The 14,144-nt window shown below is 41.2% G+C and overlaps 1 protein-coding gene across 2 annotated transcripts; it reads right to left on the bottom strand.

Moving 5' to 3' along the window:
- Positions 1–1,617: 1,617 nt before the first annotated feature.
- LOC121653904 lies at positions 1,618–4,095 on the bottom strand. 2 transcript variants are annotated; one of them, XM_042007667.1, is made up of 3 exons: positions 2,151–3,625; positions 1,763–1,856; positions 1,618–1,688 (listed from the first exon to the last, which is right to left on the bottom strand). In XM_042007667.1, exons 1-3 carry the CDS (start codon positions 3,285–3,287, stop codon positions 1,666–1,668), a joined length of 1,254 nt encoding a protein of 417 aa, XP_041863601.1. In that variant the 5' UTR covers positions 3,288–3,625; the 3' UTR covers positions 1,618–1,665. The 2 variants fall into 2 exon arrangements, 1 of the variants encoding a protein (XP_041863601.1); XR_006012881.1 differs by adding an exon at positions 3,947–4,095 and having other exon boundaries at positions 1,632–1,856; positions 2,151–2,309.
- Between the last annotated feature and the right edge of the window lie 10,049 nt (positions 4,096–14,144).

The following is a 14,144-nucleotide window of genomic DNA, read 5'->3' as shown; positions in this document are numbered from 1 at the left end:
GCTGCGCCCGGGTCGATATCTCACAGCGTAGTCAAACACAGCCAGCTCAGCCGTGCTCCGTGGCTCCCAACTTGGCTGTGCTCAAATGACTGAGGGGATTGTTATCAGTCCAAACCACACATTTATTGCCCAGCAAGTACTCACGAAACTTCTGCGTCATCGCCCACTTCATGGCAAGAAATTCCAACTTCATACTGCTGTAGTTCTTCTCCGCCTGGTGGAGACTGCGGCTGGCATAAGCAATGGGTCGGACTTTACCCTCCTGCTCCTGGGACAGAACCGCTCCAAGGCCCTCATGGCTGGCATCCACTTCCAAAATAAAAGGCAAATTGAAATTTGCATAGGCCAGCAGTGGTGAGAAGACTAACCTTGCTTTTAGTTCCTTAAAACTGTCTTCACACTGGGGCGTCCAAGCTTCCCGCAAGGATTCTTTGTGGTCACGATCGCTCTTCTTCCCTGCAAACTCAGCGACAACCTTGTGAAGTGGGCCAGCAAGCCTTGCGAAACCCTCTACAAAGCGCCTGTAATAGCTTGCAAACCCAAGAAATGACCTCAGTTCAGCCACCGTGCCTGGAGTTGCCCACTTGGCCACGGCAGCAATCTTTTTGGGATCAGTTGCAACTCCCGCCGCGGAGACCACATGGCCCAAGTAGTCCACTTGCTGCTGAAAGAAATTACACCTGCCCAGCTTGACTTTCAGGCACTCCCCCCCCGAAACGGCCGAGAACTAACTCTAATCGGTCCAAGTGCTCATCCACTGTGGGGGCAAACACAATGACATCATCCAAATACAGCAGTAGAGAGTGGCAGTTCTGATCCCCAAACATCCGCTCCATCAGCCGTTGGAAAGTACTAGGGGCATTGCACAGGCCGAAGGGCATCCTTTGAAATTCAAACAAGCCGAAAGGTGTACAAAAGGCTGTTTTACTTTTGTCCTTCTCTGTGACTGCCACCTGGTGGTACCCACTGGCCAGGTCAATGGTGGAGAACCACTGTGCTCTGCAAAGTGCATCCAGGGACTCTTCAATCCATGGTAAGGGAAAAGCATCCTTTCTAGTCCTACTGTTCAGCAGTCTGTAGTCGACGCACAGTCTCAGACTGCCATCTTTTTTCCTTACAAGGACTACTGGAGAGGCATAGGGGCTACAACTTTCCCGAATAACCTGAGCGTCGAGCAGTTTGCGTATATGCGCCCTGATTTCATCATAATCAGACGGAGGGATGAGTCTGTACCTCTGTCTGATGGGGGTGTCATCGACCAAAGGAATGTCATGGGTTATAAGCGTGGTACAACCTAGGTCTAAATCTAAAGTAGCAAACACACTCTCATGTTTGAGTAGCAGGGCCCGGACTTTCTGCTGGTCTGACACCGATAATGCAGAAAGGTCAAGAGACTCAATCTGTTCCCTCACAGGGCTCACTGTAACTGCATGGGAGGAGACTGTGGCTCTAACGCCACACGCCTCGTGCTGTATGAATGATACACCCTCCGGCAAACTCACCACATCGACCTGGCTCAACATGCCGATAGCGTGACACGGGTGTAGGGCTACATCAACCTTACCAACATTAACAACAGGAACATGCACTGTACCTCTATGCACGGTGACCACAGCAGGGGAAATCAAAAGGCCCTCGGGAAGAGACCGGCCATCTTCTAAGGGCTCAATCAGGGCAGCACCTGCAGGCTGACCAAAATGAGAAGAGCACGTGGCGGTAACCCACTTGACTGAACCCCCTGGAATGATAACAGTTTGCCTACCTCTCACTCGAGCCATGCCCCTTCTGGGTGGTGAGGCATGAGACTCAGCCTGATGGCAGAGCTGTAAGGGGTGCTGCCATGAGGTGGGTGCCTGCTGTACATCGGGAAGATTAACGAGATTAGGGCCATGCTCATGAAACAACTGGCGATAACACTCTGATAACATTCATTCCCAGGACCCCCTTAACAGCTGAGGGACCACCTTGCTTTGGAGGGTCCTTAACAATCAGGATACCCCGCTGAGGTAACACCTGCCCGAAGATAGTAACATTACGCTCAACAAAACCGACGTAAGGGATATCAAAACCATTAGCGGCCGTTAACTTTAACCAGTTACAAGGCCTAGGGATGTCCCGAAAACAGTAACATCTCCTAACTGCACAGTTACCTTCGGACATGGCGCCACAAGGCTGTTGGCTGCTTGCAGTATGTCGGCCTGTAAGCCGGTATCCTCCCCACCTAATGCTCGGCTCCTCACATCTGGGGGGGCGAAGTTTCCCGCCTCTTGCATCCCCGACACTGCAGCTGTTAATGGTGGGACCCTAGACTGGGGAATGACACGTTCATTATCGCAGTCCCGGGCATAATGACCTGGTTTTTGACAGCGGCGACATATAACCAAGCCTGGGCGTGTAGGCCTAGATGGTGGCCGAGGAGCCCCTTGTAATGCTAGTAACCCCTGAGTCAGTTTGTTAAGCTGCTCCTGCTGTTTCTCTAGTAGCTGCCGTAGCTCTGTAATCTCCCGGTTGGGCATTTTGCTAGGTGTTCTATCGGACGTGTAATGCACAGCACTAAACGAAGGAACTGAGTGACTTCTAACACGTGGCTCCTCTGGTCTGCCTTCCCGCTCCCAACGAATGGCTTCTGCTCTAACCTCGAACAAAGTGCAACCTGGAGACTGCCTCACAAACCTCTTTAACTCCCTGCGAAGGGAAGGATCCATGACATGCTCAACAAATTGGTCACGTAGAAGAATGGGGGCATCTGGCATTTGCCTCGGGGCACAACGTTCTACCTTTTCCATCAAACACCATAGTGCATGTGAAAACTCATGCAATGATTCTCCCTCCTGCTGTCTCCTAGAAAAAAATGACTGTTGCAGAGAAACGTATGACCTAGAGCACCCATACATATCTTGCAAAATACACAGAATTTTCTCCGGGTCTTCCCTCTCTGCTCTGGGTCTGTATCTTATCTCATCTTTTGCCTCTCCCTCTAAATGATCATAAATAAAATAAGCTTGGTCCACTGAATTCAATTGTCTGGTCCTTAGCGTTGCTCTCATCTCCTCTACCCAATCCTCAACAGGGATCCCAGAGGTCCCTCTAAAGGGAGGGCATTTCCTCTTCCCAGGGATATAGAGCAACCTTTCGACAGGTGAAGGATCCTTCGGGTTAATATTCACAGGGCCAGCTGCACCAGCGTCTGCATTGGAAGTGCTGGCTGCAGCTCTGCCTTGCAGCCCCTCATTCTCAGCACGGAGTTGATCAACCAAGTCTCTAAGGTCTTGTATTTCGTTTGCCATGACTGGAGTGCAGAACACCAAGGCGCAGAACAGATGAGGAGCATGGAGCGAAGGCGACCAGCGATACGAACTCCAGCAGGTCTCTCAAGGGGCACACTGCTGTTCTATTTGGGCCTAAAAAAATATATCTATATACATATACACACACACACACACACCATAAAACTAACCTACCACTAAAAAAGAAAGGAGAAAAAAAAAACAAACAAAAAAACCTCAAAACTCAGTTTGACCACCACTGCAGATCCTGCCGACAACGCCAGAAAATGTAACCGAGCCCAATGGCTTAGGACCCATGTGAATGTATAACTGCAGATGGTGGTCAAGGAGAGACAGAGACTAAAAAAAAATTAAGTTTAACCAAATTTATTTACAACAACCAAATATATAGACAGGCAACACTATTAAAATCAATAAAAGAATGATTGAGTTTAATTCTAAAAAAATTTATGGAAAGAAAAAAAAGAACTATTAGGACAAGGTGCTCACCAAGTTAGCAAATGCAGGGGGGCTGACCGGCCGCGGGTGCACGCAGTGAGAGGCCGCAGTTGTCTATGGAACAGAGTACTCACTACGCTCCGTGTAAGACACACACACATCCACAGCAAACAATAGGACAACAAAAGCATGCAAAATAAGTGAGGGGTGTGCAAAAATACCACGTCACACAAGGAGTGATGGGGCTGAAGTGAGAGACTCTATCATCAAAACCCTCCACCTTCCCGGGCAGCCACGCTCGGACCAGACCCTGCGGCAAAAAGGAGCACAATATTAAAATAAAATCAGTGTTTTAAAGGAGAGAAGGGCTCTAAAAATAGACAGACAGCGTCTATAAAAAAACGTAAATGACATTAGCACAGCCGAGATACATGAGCACGTAGACAGATAAAAAGAGAAACCTACCAGGTTAACGGCAGCAACAATGACAAAGCCGAAACAATGAAGCAGCAGGAGCACAGCTTACCTGTACCTGGTTATTGCGGCGCTTAAATGCTACGGTGTGTTAATGGGGAATGCGGAAGTACAACGGGGAAGCAGGGGCTCAGCCTCGTACGGTGGCTGGCAGAGGACAAACAACTGCTGGCCACATATGCAAGGAGCTTTGCGTGCTAACATGTGAGGAGGTTGATGGACTTATTCTGCAATTTATATTTTCTGCCATACTGTGAAAGAACTGCCCTGTATTGATCTTCATAATTCTCTCAATTTCATGAAGAGTTACATTCTTGAAAGACGTTTCTTTCTGGGCTTGAAGAACAGCTTTTGTGTACGGGCCTGGTGCGGATACCATGGATTCAAAGACTCGAATCTGTCTGGCCAGCAGCGTCTTTGCAGTGTCATGTCTCTCTTTTGGAGCATCCTTGAAAGATCATTGAGCTCTGTGAGGGCATCATACATGACTCCAAGATTGAAAACAAAGGACATATAGGTGAGAACGTCATGGAATCCCTTGTATTTTGCTCTCTGTTGAATCCCTGCTCACATCATTAGCTGCAGTAGAAAAGTGAACCTGGAGCAGTTTGTAGCTCTCCCAAACCGCTTTTACAGTTCTTTCACTTGAAGCTACGCAGCAGTCAGTCAAGACGCGCCCGATGACCAGAAGACGCTGGCCAATGCTCTGCGCGGTGAAATCTCTCTCTGGTTTTTAGGTGAGGCGTGATATGGACTGTACAGCTCGTCTAAAAAATCTTGAAATGGTTAAGTCTACTGACTTCCTTCAGGACATCTCCAACAGCCAATTCCAGACGATGGTTTGAGCAGTGCCACACAAGCAGGTCTGGAAATCTTGAACAAAGCTGTGTAGCAACTCCTGCTCTTCTGCCCAGCATCACAGAAGCTCCATCACATGCAAAGGCCACTAAACACTCGCACAAAAACTGGTCATCAAAGCCATGTTTGTGAAGACATCCCAGCAGTGTCTTTGTGATATCATCTGCTGTGGTCCCATCCAACTCAAGCAGCTCAAAAAATACTGTGTCTGGTTCTTTGTTAGCAATAGCAGCCCTAACACAGGCCACCAAAACAGACTTGCCACTATTTTTGGCGGACCTATCAATCAGCACACACTATTTTCTTTTCATATCTGTTGAAACATGGTCAGTGATTTCAGCACCTGCTGTTTGATTGTAAAACTCGGCCCATGCTCGCTCTATTTAACTCTTGCAGTCTTACATCATTTGGTATATCAGTAAAGGAACTCCCATGCTTACCAATTTTGTAAGCTGTCCTAAATACTCTGCAGGTTGTGTCATATTCAGTCTTGTGCATGTCTTGAATTTGTTTTTTCATTTCATTGTCTGATGCCTTCTTTTCCATCTCCACTACTTTTATGTGAAATCTTGAACCTGAGAGTAACAAAGAATTTTCCAAATCCTTGCTGAACACTATTACAATTGAAGTTGAAGGTATATTTGTCTGTGAAGGAGATATGAATGTGATAATGGATTATAAACTAGACACAACTAGTCAAAAGAGAAGCAAGAAATTAATATCTACGTTTGTGAAAGGAACATGGAATAAAATAGGATTTATTGATGTGTGGAGAGATGCTAAAAAGATAATAGTCATTACTCTGTATATTCCAGAGCTGACTAATTTTTTGTGCAGAAAGAGCATAGGAACATAATACGAGAAAGCGATATAGGAGTGGCTGATATGTGATCATAGTGCAGTTTATTCAAAAATTAAACTGAAGTGCAAAGAAATACAATATGGAGGCTGAATGCAGGAACCTTCAACAATGAGACAGTGGTCCAACAAATGAAAGTTGATATACAAAATTATATGCATGTAAACAATAATGGTGAGACAAATCTATGCACTAAAAGCAGTAAAACGGGGGAGATTAATTGCAGTTGGAAGTAAACTTAAAAAAGACAGAATAGAAGAATACAAGCTGCTTATATCAGAATTGAAAGATCTGAAACAGAAATACAAAGACAAAGTTGACAAAGCAACTAGACAACAAATCATCCATCCATCGTTTGTCACTTGGGGCAGCTGCCTAAGCAGGGAAACCCAGACTTCCCTCTCCCCGGCCACATTCACCAGCTCATCAGGGGGGATCCCGAGGCGTTCCCAGGCCAGCCGAGAGATGTAGTCTGTCCAGCGTGTCCTGGGTCTTCCCCGGGGCCTCTTTCCGGTGGGACGTGCCTGGAACACCTCACCAGGGAGGCGTCCAGGAGACATCCTAACCAGATGCCCGAGCCACCTCATCTGGCTCCTCTCGATGTGGAGGAGCAGCGGCTCTACTCTGAGCACCTCCTGGATCACCAAGCTTCTCACCCTATCTCTAAGAGAGAGCCCGGCCACCCTGCAGAGAAAACTCATTTCAGCCACTTGTACTCGCGATCTTGTTCTTTCGGTCACTACCCACAGCTCGTGACCATACGTGAGGGTAGGAATGTAGATCGACCGGTAAATCGAGAGCTTTGCCTTTTGGCTCAGCTCCTTCTTCACCACGACAGACCGATGCAGAGTCCACATCACTGCAGATGCTGCACCGATCCGCCTGTCGATCTCCCGCTCCACCCTTCCCTCACTCGTGAACAAGACCCCGAGATACGTGAACTCCTCCACTTGGGGCAGGACCCTACTGCAGACCCGGAGAGAGCACTCCACCCTTTTCCATCTGAGGACCATGGTATGTATATATATGTATGTATATATATGTATGTATATATATATATATATATATATATATATATATATATATATATATATATATATATATATATATATATATATTAGTGCAGGCAACGATTAAAATTTTTTAATCGCGATTAATCGCATCGTTACACACTAAAATGTCTTTTTCCTTTAAAAGAAGGCCAGTAAATTATGGTTTACTAACACTACATCAGGGGTCTCCAACCTTCAACTCTGGAGCTGTAAGTGGCTCTCTGGACCTTCCACAATGTCTTAAATTATGTGGCTAAAATATTTTAGGTTGGAAACCAGGGACTTTTTTTTTTTTACTTTACATAATTTTCCACAAATATCTACATCCCTTAGAAGAAAGTCTGTCTATCCGCTTTTCATAAATGTTTTCTTTATTTTAAAACCTAAAAATGGAAATAAAAATGTGGTGCTTCAAAAGAACAAAACAAAAAAAAACATATCCTACAGTGGCTCTTCATTAAAAAAAAAAATACCCCTCCGGTACCAGGAGTTAAGGGTTAACATCTTGTTTCCGGGTGTAGCGTCAGGTCTGTAGCTGTAACTATAAACATGTGTGGTATCCACAGAAGTCCAGAATCTCAGCTACCAGCTCAGTAAAACCATTTCTATCATCAACAAACACAGTTAAGACAACAATAATTAAAAGACCAGGTACACAAAGTCCGAAAAATATGTAAACACAGATGACGTTTCCCCATGAACACGAACAAACGACTCAGACAAACAAGAAATTTTTATTTATTCATTATTATTTTTTTTTAATAAATGTGGTTTTAATTTAGGCACGACAGCAAAGGTAAGACATGCTTTCTGACTTTTACAAGCGTGAAGCATAAATCGGGTCTTCTTCTACCTCTGGTTCGGTGAATCTTGGTCGTAGCGAGATGAAACTTCCAGCTGTGGAATCTGTGAGATGTGAGCTTTCAGTAGAGGAGCCGTTTGTTCGTGTTCATGGGGAAACATCATCTGTGTTTACATATTTTTCGAACTTTGTGTACACTGAAAAAAAATATCCTTGGATTTTACTTAATTTCAATGTGTACATCAGTCCCACATAATCAGAATACGTTGAACTGGAATGATCTTCTTCCTTGTCTGAATCAACTATTTCTTGTTTAACCAATGTATATATTTACATTAAAATGTTTTTTTTAATTGTGTTAGTTTAACACAATATTTATCAACTGTTGCTTAAATGGATTTCTCAGTTATCTAAAACTAATTATGTAAACTAAAACCCACAATGCCCCTAACACCCAAGTTATTTTCCTAAGTTTACCCTGATCCATTAAATGTATTTTTGGTTTCATTCCCAAGTTTGCAGACAAATGAAAAAACACTGACTTTCACAAAAAAAGGGCAATGACTCGAAGTTCTGTCTCTTTAACTGTATTTTGTCAGTGAACTATGTTGAGGCTTTAAAACTTCAATAATACTCTTGGCAAGGTTGAATGAGAACAATGCAAAACTGTCTCCATTCTGTGTAAGGATATTTTAAGGAAGGGCTGTTTTCTGCATAGATGGTGTGTTTTCTGCCCTTATCTGCTGCAGTTACTGCTTAATATGCACTTCAAACCATCAAACATTCCTTCAACAACATTAAGCCTCTAAAAATAGTTAACTCAAAAGTAGGACCGGGTAGTAAAAGACTAGATTTCCAATCCAAAAATAAATTCTTGTTATGCAAAAGTCTACAATGTTAATGCTAAAACAATAGTGTGGTGATATTGTTTTTGAAAACAATATATAGCCAAGCAAATTTGGTATATAAAAGGTACCTATTTACATAAAGGCTAAATTGAAGATTTAATCAAAACTTTGTGATTCAAAACTGAACTGTTTCAGGAAACTAGCCATAATACACAGCCCTAATTATTATGAAGCTACAAAAACAAAAGTCTGGTATGTTTAACGGTACATTTTAAGAGCAAATGCATAACAGCTCTATTAGAAAGTACTTCTAGATGACTGTACTGAAAGCTGTTTCTAAAGCAAGTTAACAGCACAAAACCAAAATTTAAAAGAGGCAACAAAATTTAACCCTGCATATATATTTTAGTAAAGAAAAAATGATCTATGTGCAAAACTTGCATTAAATGTTTCCTGTAAAAAGTTCAAAATGAAAACAAATATCCAGAACGTTGTCTTTTTCCCACCAGTGGAACCTGCAACCATAAAACTTCACTCATCTGAAGTGCTTTTGCTAGATTCATAAAGAAATAAAACGGTCAGATAAAGAACAGTGAATTCACTATTCACCACATATGTAAAGCTTCTGACAAAAATAGTACAAATATAAAACAGAGAAAACAGTGAAATAGGGCTTTACACATTATAGCAACAGCAGATGTCAGCATTATTTAGGTATACTGTAGTTTTTTTAAGTTGTTGGCAGTGCTGCTCTGACTCATTCAATCTGCCTGTTTTTTAGAGCAAGTGCTTTGTTGGAAAGTTTGCCTCCATCCAGTTCCATGAAAATGTTCTGGATTACCTCAAACGTGTAGCGGAGATCAGCAGGGTAGCTTAGGTTCAGGGCAGATATCAGTCCAAACAGCATAGCGACAGCTAATGCTACATTGTCAAGATCCTTCAAAACCTGGATCCCCTCAAGGACAGTGCCAATAACCTCTGGTTCCTCATATGAAAAATGTTCTTTCACAACATAAGTACCAATAGTAATACCAAAAGCACTCTTTAAAAGAAAATCCTGTACTTTTGGCGGCTTCCTGCTCCAGACACACTACTTCTTCTTCTGTGTTTTTGAAGGGCGCGAGCAAGTTCAGGTCCACCAGATTCACTATCTCCACCTATCGTTAACCAAGTAATTGCGCTTTCTGGCGCCTTTTACAAGCATTCAACCAAACTCAGTTAGATCTTGTTCAGTTATTTGATTAAAACATTTTCACTCAACATAATAAAATCAAGCACCAGCATTATTCTTTTTAAATATGTAAAATAAACCTGATTAATTCATGCTCACAGAAAAAACATAAACGTATTGTGTAAAATAGATCAGCTTTATTTTAGTAAATCCAAAGACCTAGTATTCCCCGTTTTACAGTGAACCTGGTCTTTGAATTATTGTTGTCTTAACTGTGTTTGTTGGTGATAGAAATGGTTTCACTGAGCTGGTAGCTGAGATTCTGGACTTTCTGTGGATACCACACATGTTTATAGTTCCATCTACAGACATGACGCTACACCTGGAAACGAGATGTTAACCCCTTAACTCCTGGTAGCGGAGGCTGCAGGTGAAGCTAAACAGTCAAGCTAAGAATGAAAGTTTGGAGAATTTATAGGCCAGAAATGTGGATAATGAAGCAGTGAAGCTGCATGGATGGAAGTTATTGTGCATATTGTGAATATTTCTCTCTCCTCACCATCTAGAAGCTGTGAGATTCTCATCCTGCTTTCTGTCTGTTCACCTGATGCTGATATTCATCACATATTGTTCCTTCTGTGTTTAGAAGGAAGCAGCTTCACAGCTTTAAATTCATCCTGCTGACTTTTTACCTTTTAGTTAGTAAATCCTGAACAATTCATCCTTCTTTCTCATAAATATTTGATTTTATATATGAAGAAACATTTAAACTGTTGGTGTTTAAAGAGAAAACTGCTGCTAAACCTGTTTATGTGTTTAGTGCAGGGGTCTGCAGCCTTTCCAATCCAAAGAGACATTTTTCCCTCAGCCAGCTAAATAAAACTCCTTTAGAGACGCAAATGTTACCAGACTTTTAAAAAAGGAAACTTAATATATATTTAAATGAAGAGCCACCATAGGATATTTGTTTTTGAAGAACCACATTTTTATTTCCATTTTTAGGTTTTAAAATGAAGAAAAACCCTCTGGGGACAATAAAGGTTTTGAATTGAATTGAAAACCTTTATAAAAAAAAAGGATAAACAGACTTTTTTTAAAGGATGTAGATATTTGTGGAAAATTATGTAAAGTTAAAAAATAAAAATAAAAAGTCCCTGGATTCCAACCTAAAGACAGGAAAGATAGATTAAAAAATATTTTAGCCACGTATTTAGAGACATTGTGGAAGGTCCAGAGCCACGGGTTGGAGACCCCTGATGTCGTGTTAGTAAACCACAATTTACTGCATTTTCTTTACATAGCCGTAGGCCTTCTTTTAAAGGAAAGAGACATTTTGTGCGTAACAATGTGATTAATAGCAATTAGAATTTTAATCGTTTTAACTGTTAATCGTTTAATTGTTTTATATATATATATATATATATATATATATATATATATATATATATATATATATATATATAAATATATATATATATATATATATATATATATATATATATATATATATATATATTTGTTCTGTTTCCTCAAAGGTGAAAGGAAACTGTTATCTGCCTTGAAAAAACTCGTTTACACTCTTCTTGTGTATCTTATATGCATTTCATACAATAACAGCATTTTGAGAAATTATTTTTGAGCATTCATAAAATGCTCCTAACTGAGGATGTGTGTGTGTGTAGGTGTGTGTTGACATAAATTATATCAGTAAAGTCCCATCTCATTAATTATCTGTGCATGTTCCTGCCAGCCACTATAAGTCAGGTCAATGGGCGGGATCCGGTGCTCTTGACCTGACTTTAGGACAAACAAACAAATGGAACCAGCATCCTCATCCTTGTTGCTTCTGGGACAAAATGAGGATGGACAGACTCAGCATGAATGTTTTTGTCCTCTGACAATCTGTCCTGATTCCCTGTTTCAATAAACAATAAATTCCTTCTTTTTAGTTTTAAGCCCTGGAGGCTTTAGTGTTTGTTGAGCTGCAGAACATGCCTCCCACTCTTCCTCTCTATACCATCAGTTATACTAACAGCAGCCTGGAGCTTCCTCCTAGCATGTTGCTCCAGTTTGTGACAGGAAACCTTTCTGCTGTTGACTTTATGGCCTCCTGATACATTATTGTACCACACTGCTAATAGAACTTACTCTCCATTCAACTCCCGGCTTTGCCCTGCGATCCAGTTTGTCTTTCTAAGATTAGACATTTTGTGGTGACAATAAGGAATTTTTATGGCCATGCTGATAACATCACATTTCTGTTTTCTCCTCATCTCCCACAGCACTGCTTTCAGAAAAATAAATTATACAACACAATAAAAAGGATGGATGCTGTGCAGTCAACTTGAGGCCAATTTTCCCTAATATGACTTGGCTTATGTCTCCAGCTAGCCATGCTAAACAGTATACTTTCTGCTTTCCCGCTTTCTTCCGTTCATCTTAATTATACATTGCCATAAAAAGCTGGCAGGTTTGTGTAGTGTGTTAGGTTTACATTTGGTTGGCCAAAAGAGTGAAAAATAGCATATCAGGCATCATCGCTTTAATCCCTCTGCCTTTTTAAGTCAGTATGCTTTAAATAGCCACACATATGTGAATCTACTGGAGAGCCACAGCCTTAAATCATATGACAGACTTTAATACAGCCCTGAATTTTAAGTTTCTTTTAAGGATTGTCAGAAATGACGCTTTTGTGTTTGTCTGTGGGCTAGGAATTTAAGGAATTTCTGTGGATGAGTCAGGAAAAATTAAGGTTTGGAGGATTACATGTTACAGGTCAATCTTAAAGCAATAACCCCAAATCTAAAAATACCCTGGAATAGCCGCTGATTCCTGTAATCCCGTCTCTGGCTAAGAAATGATCTAACACTGATGGTTTACCCCGGAAAGTTATTAAATTAATTCAGCTCTATCTTGGGTATGAAGTTCTGCAGCAGGTAATAAGGAGCATCTGCAGTCTGATTAGGTATTTTGAAAGCTGCATACATGGTATGAGATGAACAGAAAAATTAAAACTGAATAACAGAATATTGTTTAAAGACAGACTTGTAAAAAAAAAAAAGAAAAAAGAAAGACCTCATTTCAAATTAACACACACACACACACACACACACACACACACACACACACACACACACACACACACACACACACACACACACACAAGTTTTATGGAAAGATAAAGCTCCCAAACAGTTAATGTGCTCTGTTATCAACTATAAACTTAAAAAAGTTCAAAACAGAAACATTAGTCTTTGTAAACTGGGAAAAAATAGTAATAAGTTAAACTTCTTTATTTTAACTGTAGAAGCCTAAGTGCATTTTTTTTGGTAAATTAATAGTTTAAGTCATTATGGTGAAGGTTTAATGTTTGTTTTCAATATTTTTAAAATATGTGTGTTATTTAGTTTGATCTAGAAAATAAGAAGAATACTTTAAAATGCTTTATTTAATTTCATGTAACTTCAGGGAGGATACAGTAACTCTAAAAAGATTTGGATATAAGATGCATGTAAGAACCGGGGTGACTGTTGTTACCGGACCAGACAGTCAGACAAGCGTGGACTAGAGCTGCACAGTTTTTGATCTCTCATTCTCTCAAAATTCTATTTTTTATTTTTAATACTTTGGTTTTAGTAAACTGTTCAATTGCATCTTGAGGATCCTGTTGAGTTTTTTTTTTTTTTTTTGAGTGTTGTTTGGATTACAAGCAGACATTAGAGCATCAAACTGAGGCCTTCTTGTTAAGGAAATTACATTTAGTTACATTTCCAATAAAGACCATGTTAGTTTGACAACTAAGCAGATGCCTGACTGGAGCCTGATAAGATTCTGCAACCTGTGGCAGTGCCATATCTCCACAGTGTGGGACCAAACTATCCTCCAGGACGACAATGCTTGCCCCCACAGAGCTGCGTTTATCAGACTTCCTCTAGAATTTGAGAGTGACCAGTCAACCCCACTGAATGATTGTGGGACCAGCTTTGGCGTGCTGGTCTTGCCAGAGTGACCAACTCAGCCACACTGGCTGAGTGGTGAGAAATGCTGGTTGAGGAATGGGATGCTACCTCACAGCAGTGTGTGACCAAGCTGGTGATCAGCATGAGGAGGAGGTGCCAAGCAGCTGTTGCTGTGTATGGTTCTTTTACATGGTACTGAGACTACTGTCTGATAAATTAAGAAATTGTTCGATTTCCAACATGTATAGTTTTTTCAGATTTCAATCAGCCAATGAACAATGCCAAACAACAGCAGAATAAATTGATTGGCATGGCAAAGACAATTTGACCAATTTTTCACAGGCACAGCCCTCATACACTATGCTGCTGCTCATCCCACTAAATGTTTTAAACATT

The sequence above is a fragment of the Melanotaenia boesemani genome, chromosome 15 (genome assembly GCF_017639745.1).
Source record: "Melanotaenia boesemani isolate fMelBoe1 chromosome 15, fMelBoe1.pri, whole genome shotgun sequence".
Classification (NCBI taxonomy): domain Eukaryota; kingdom Metazoa; phylum Chordata; class Actinopteri; order Atheriniformes; family Melanotaeniidae; genus Melanotaenia; species Melanotaenia boesemani.
This window is presented reverse-complemented; position numbering and strand designations above follow the sequence as displayed.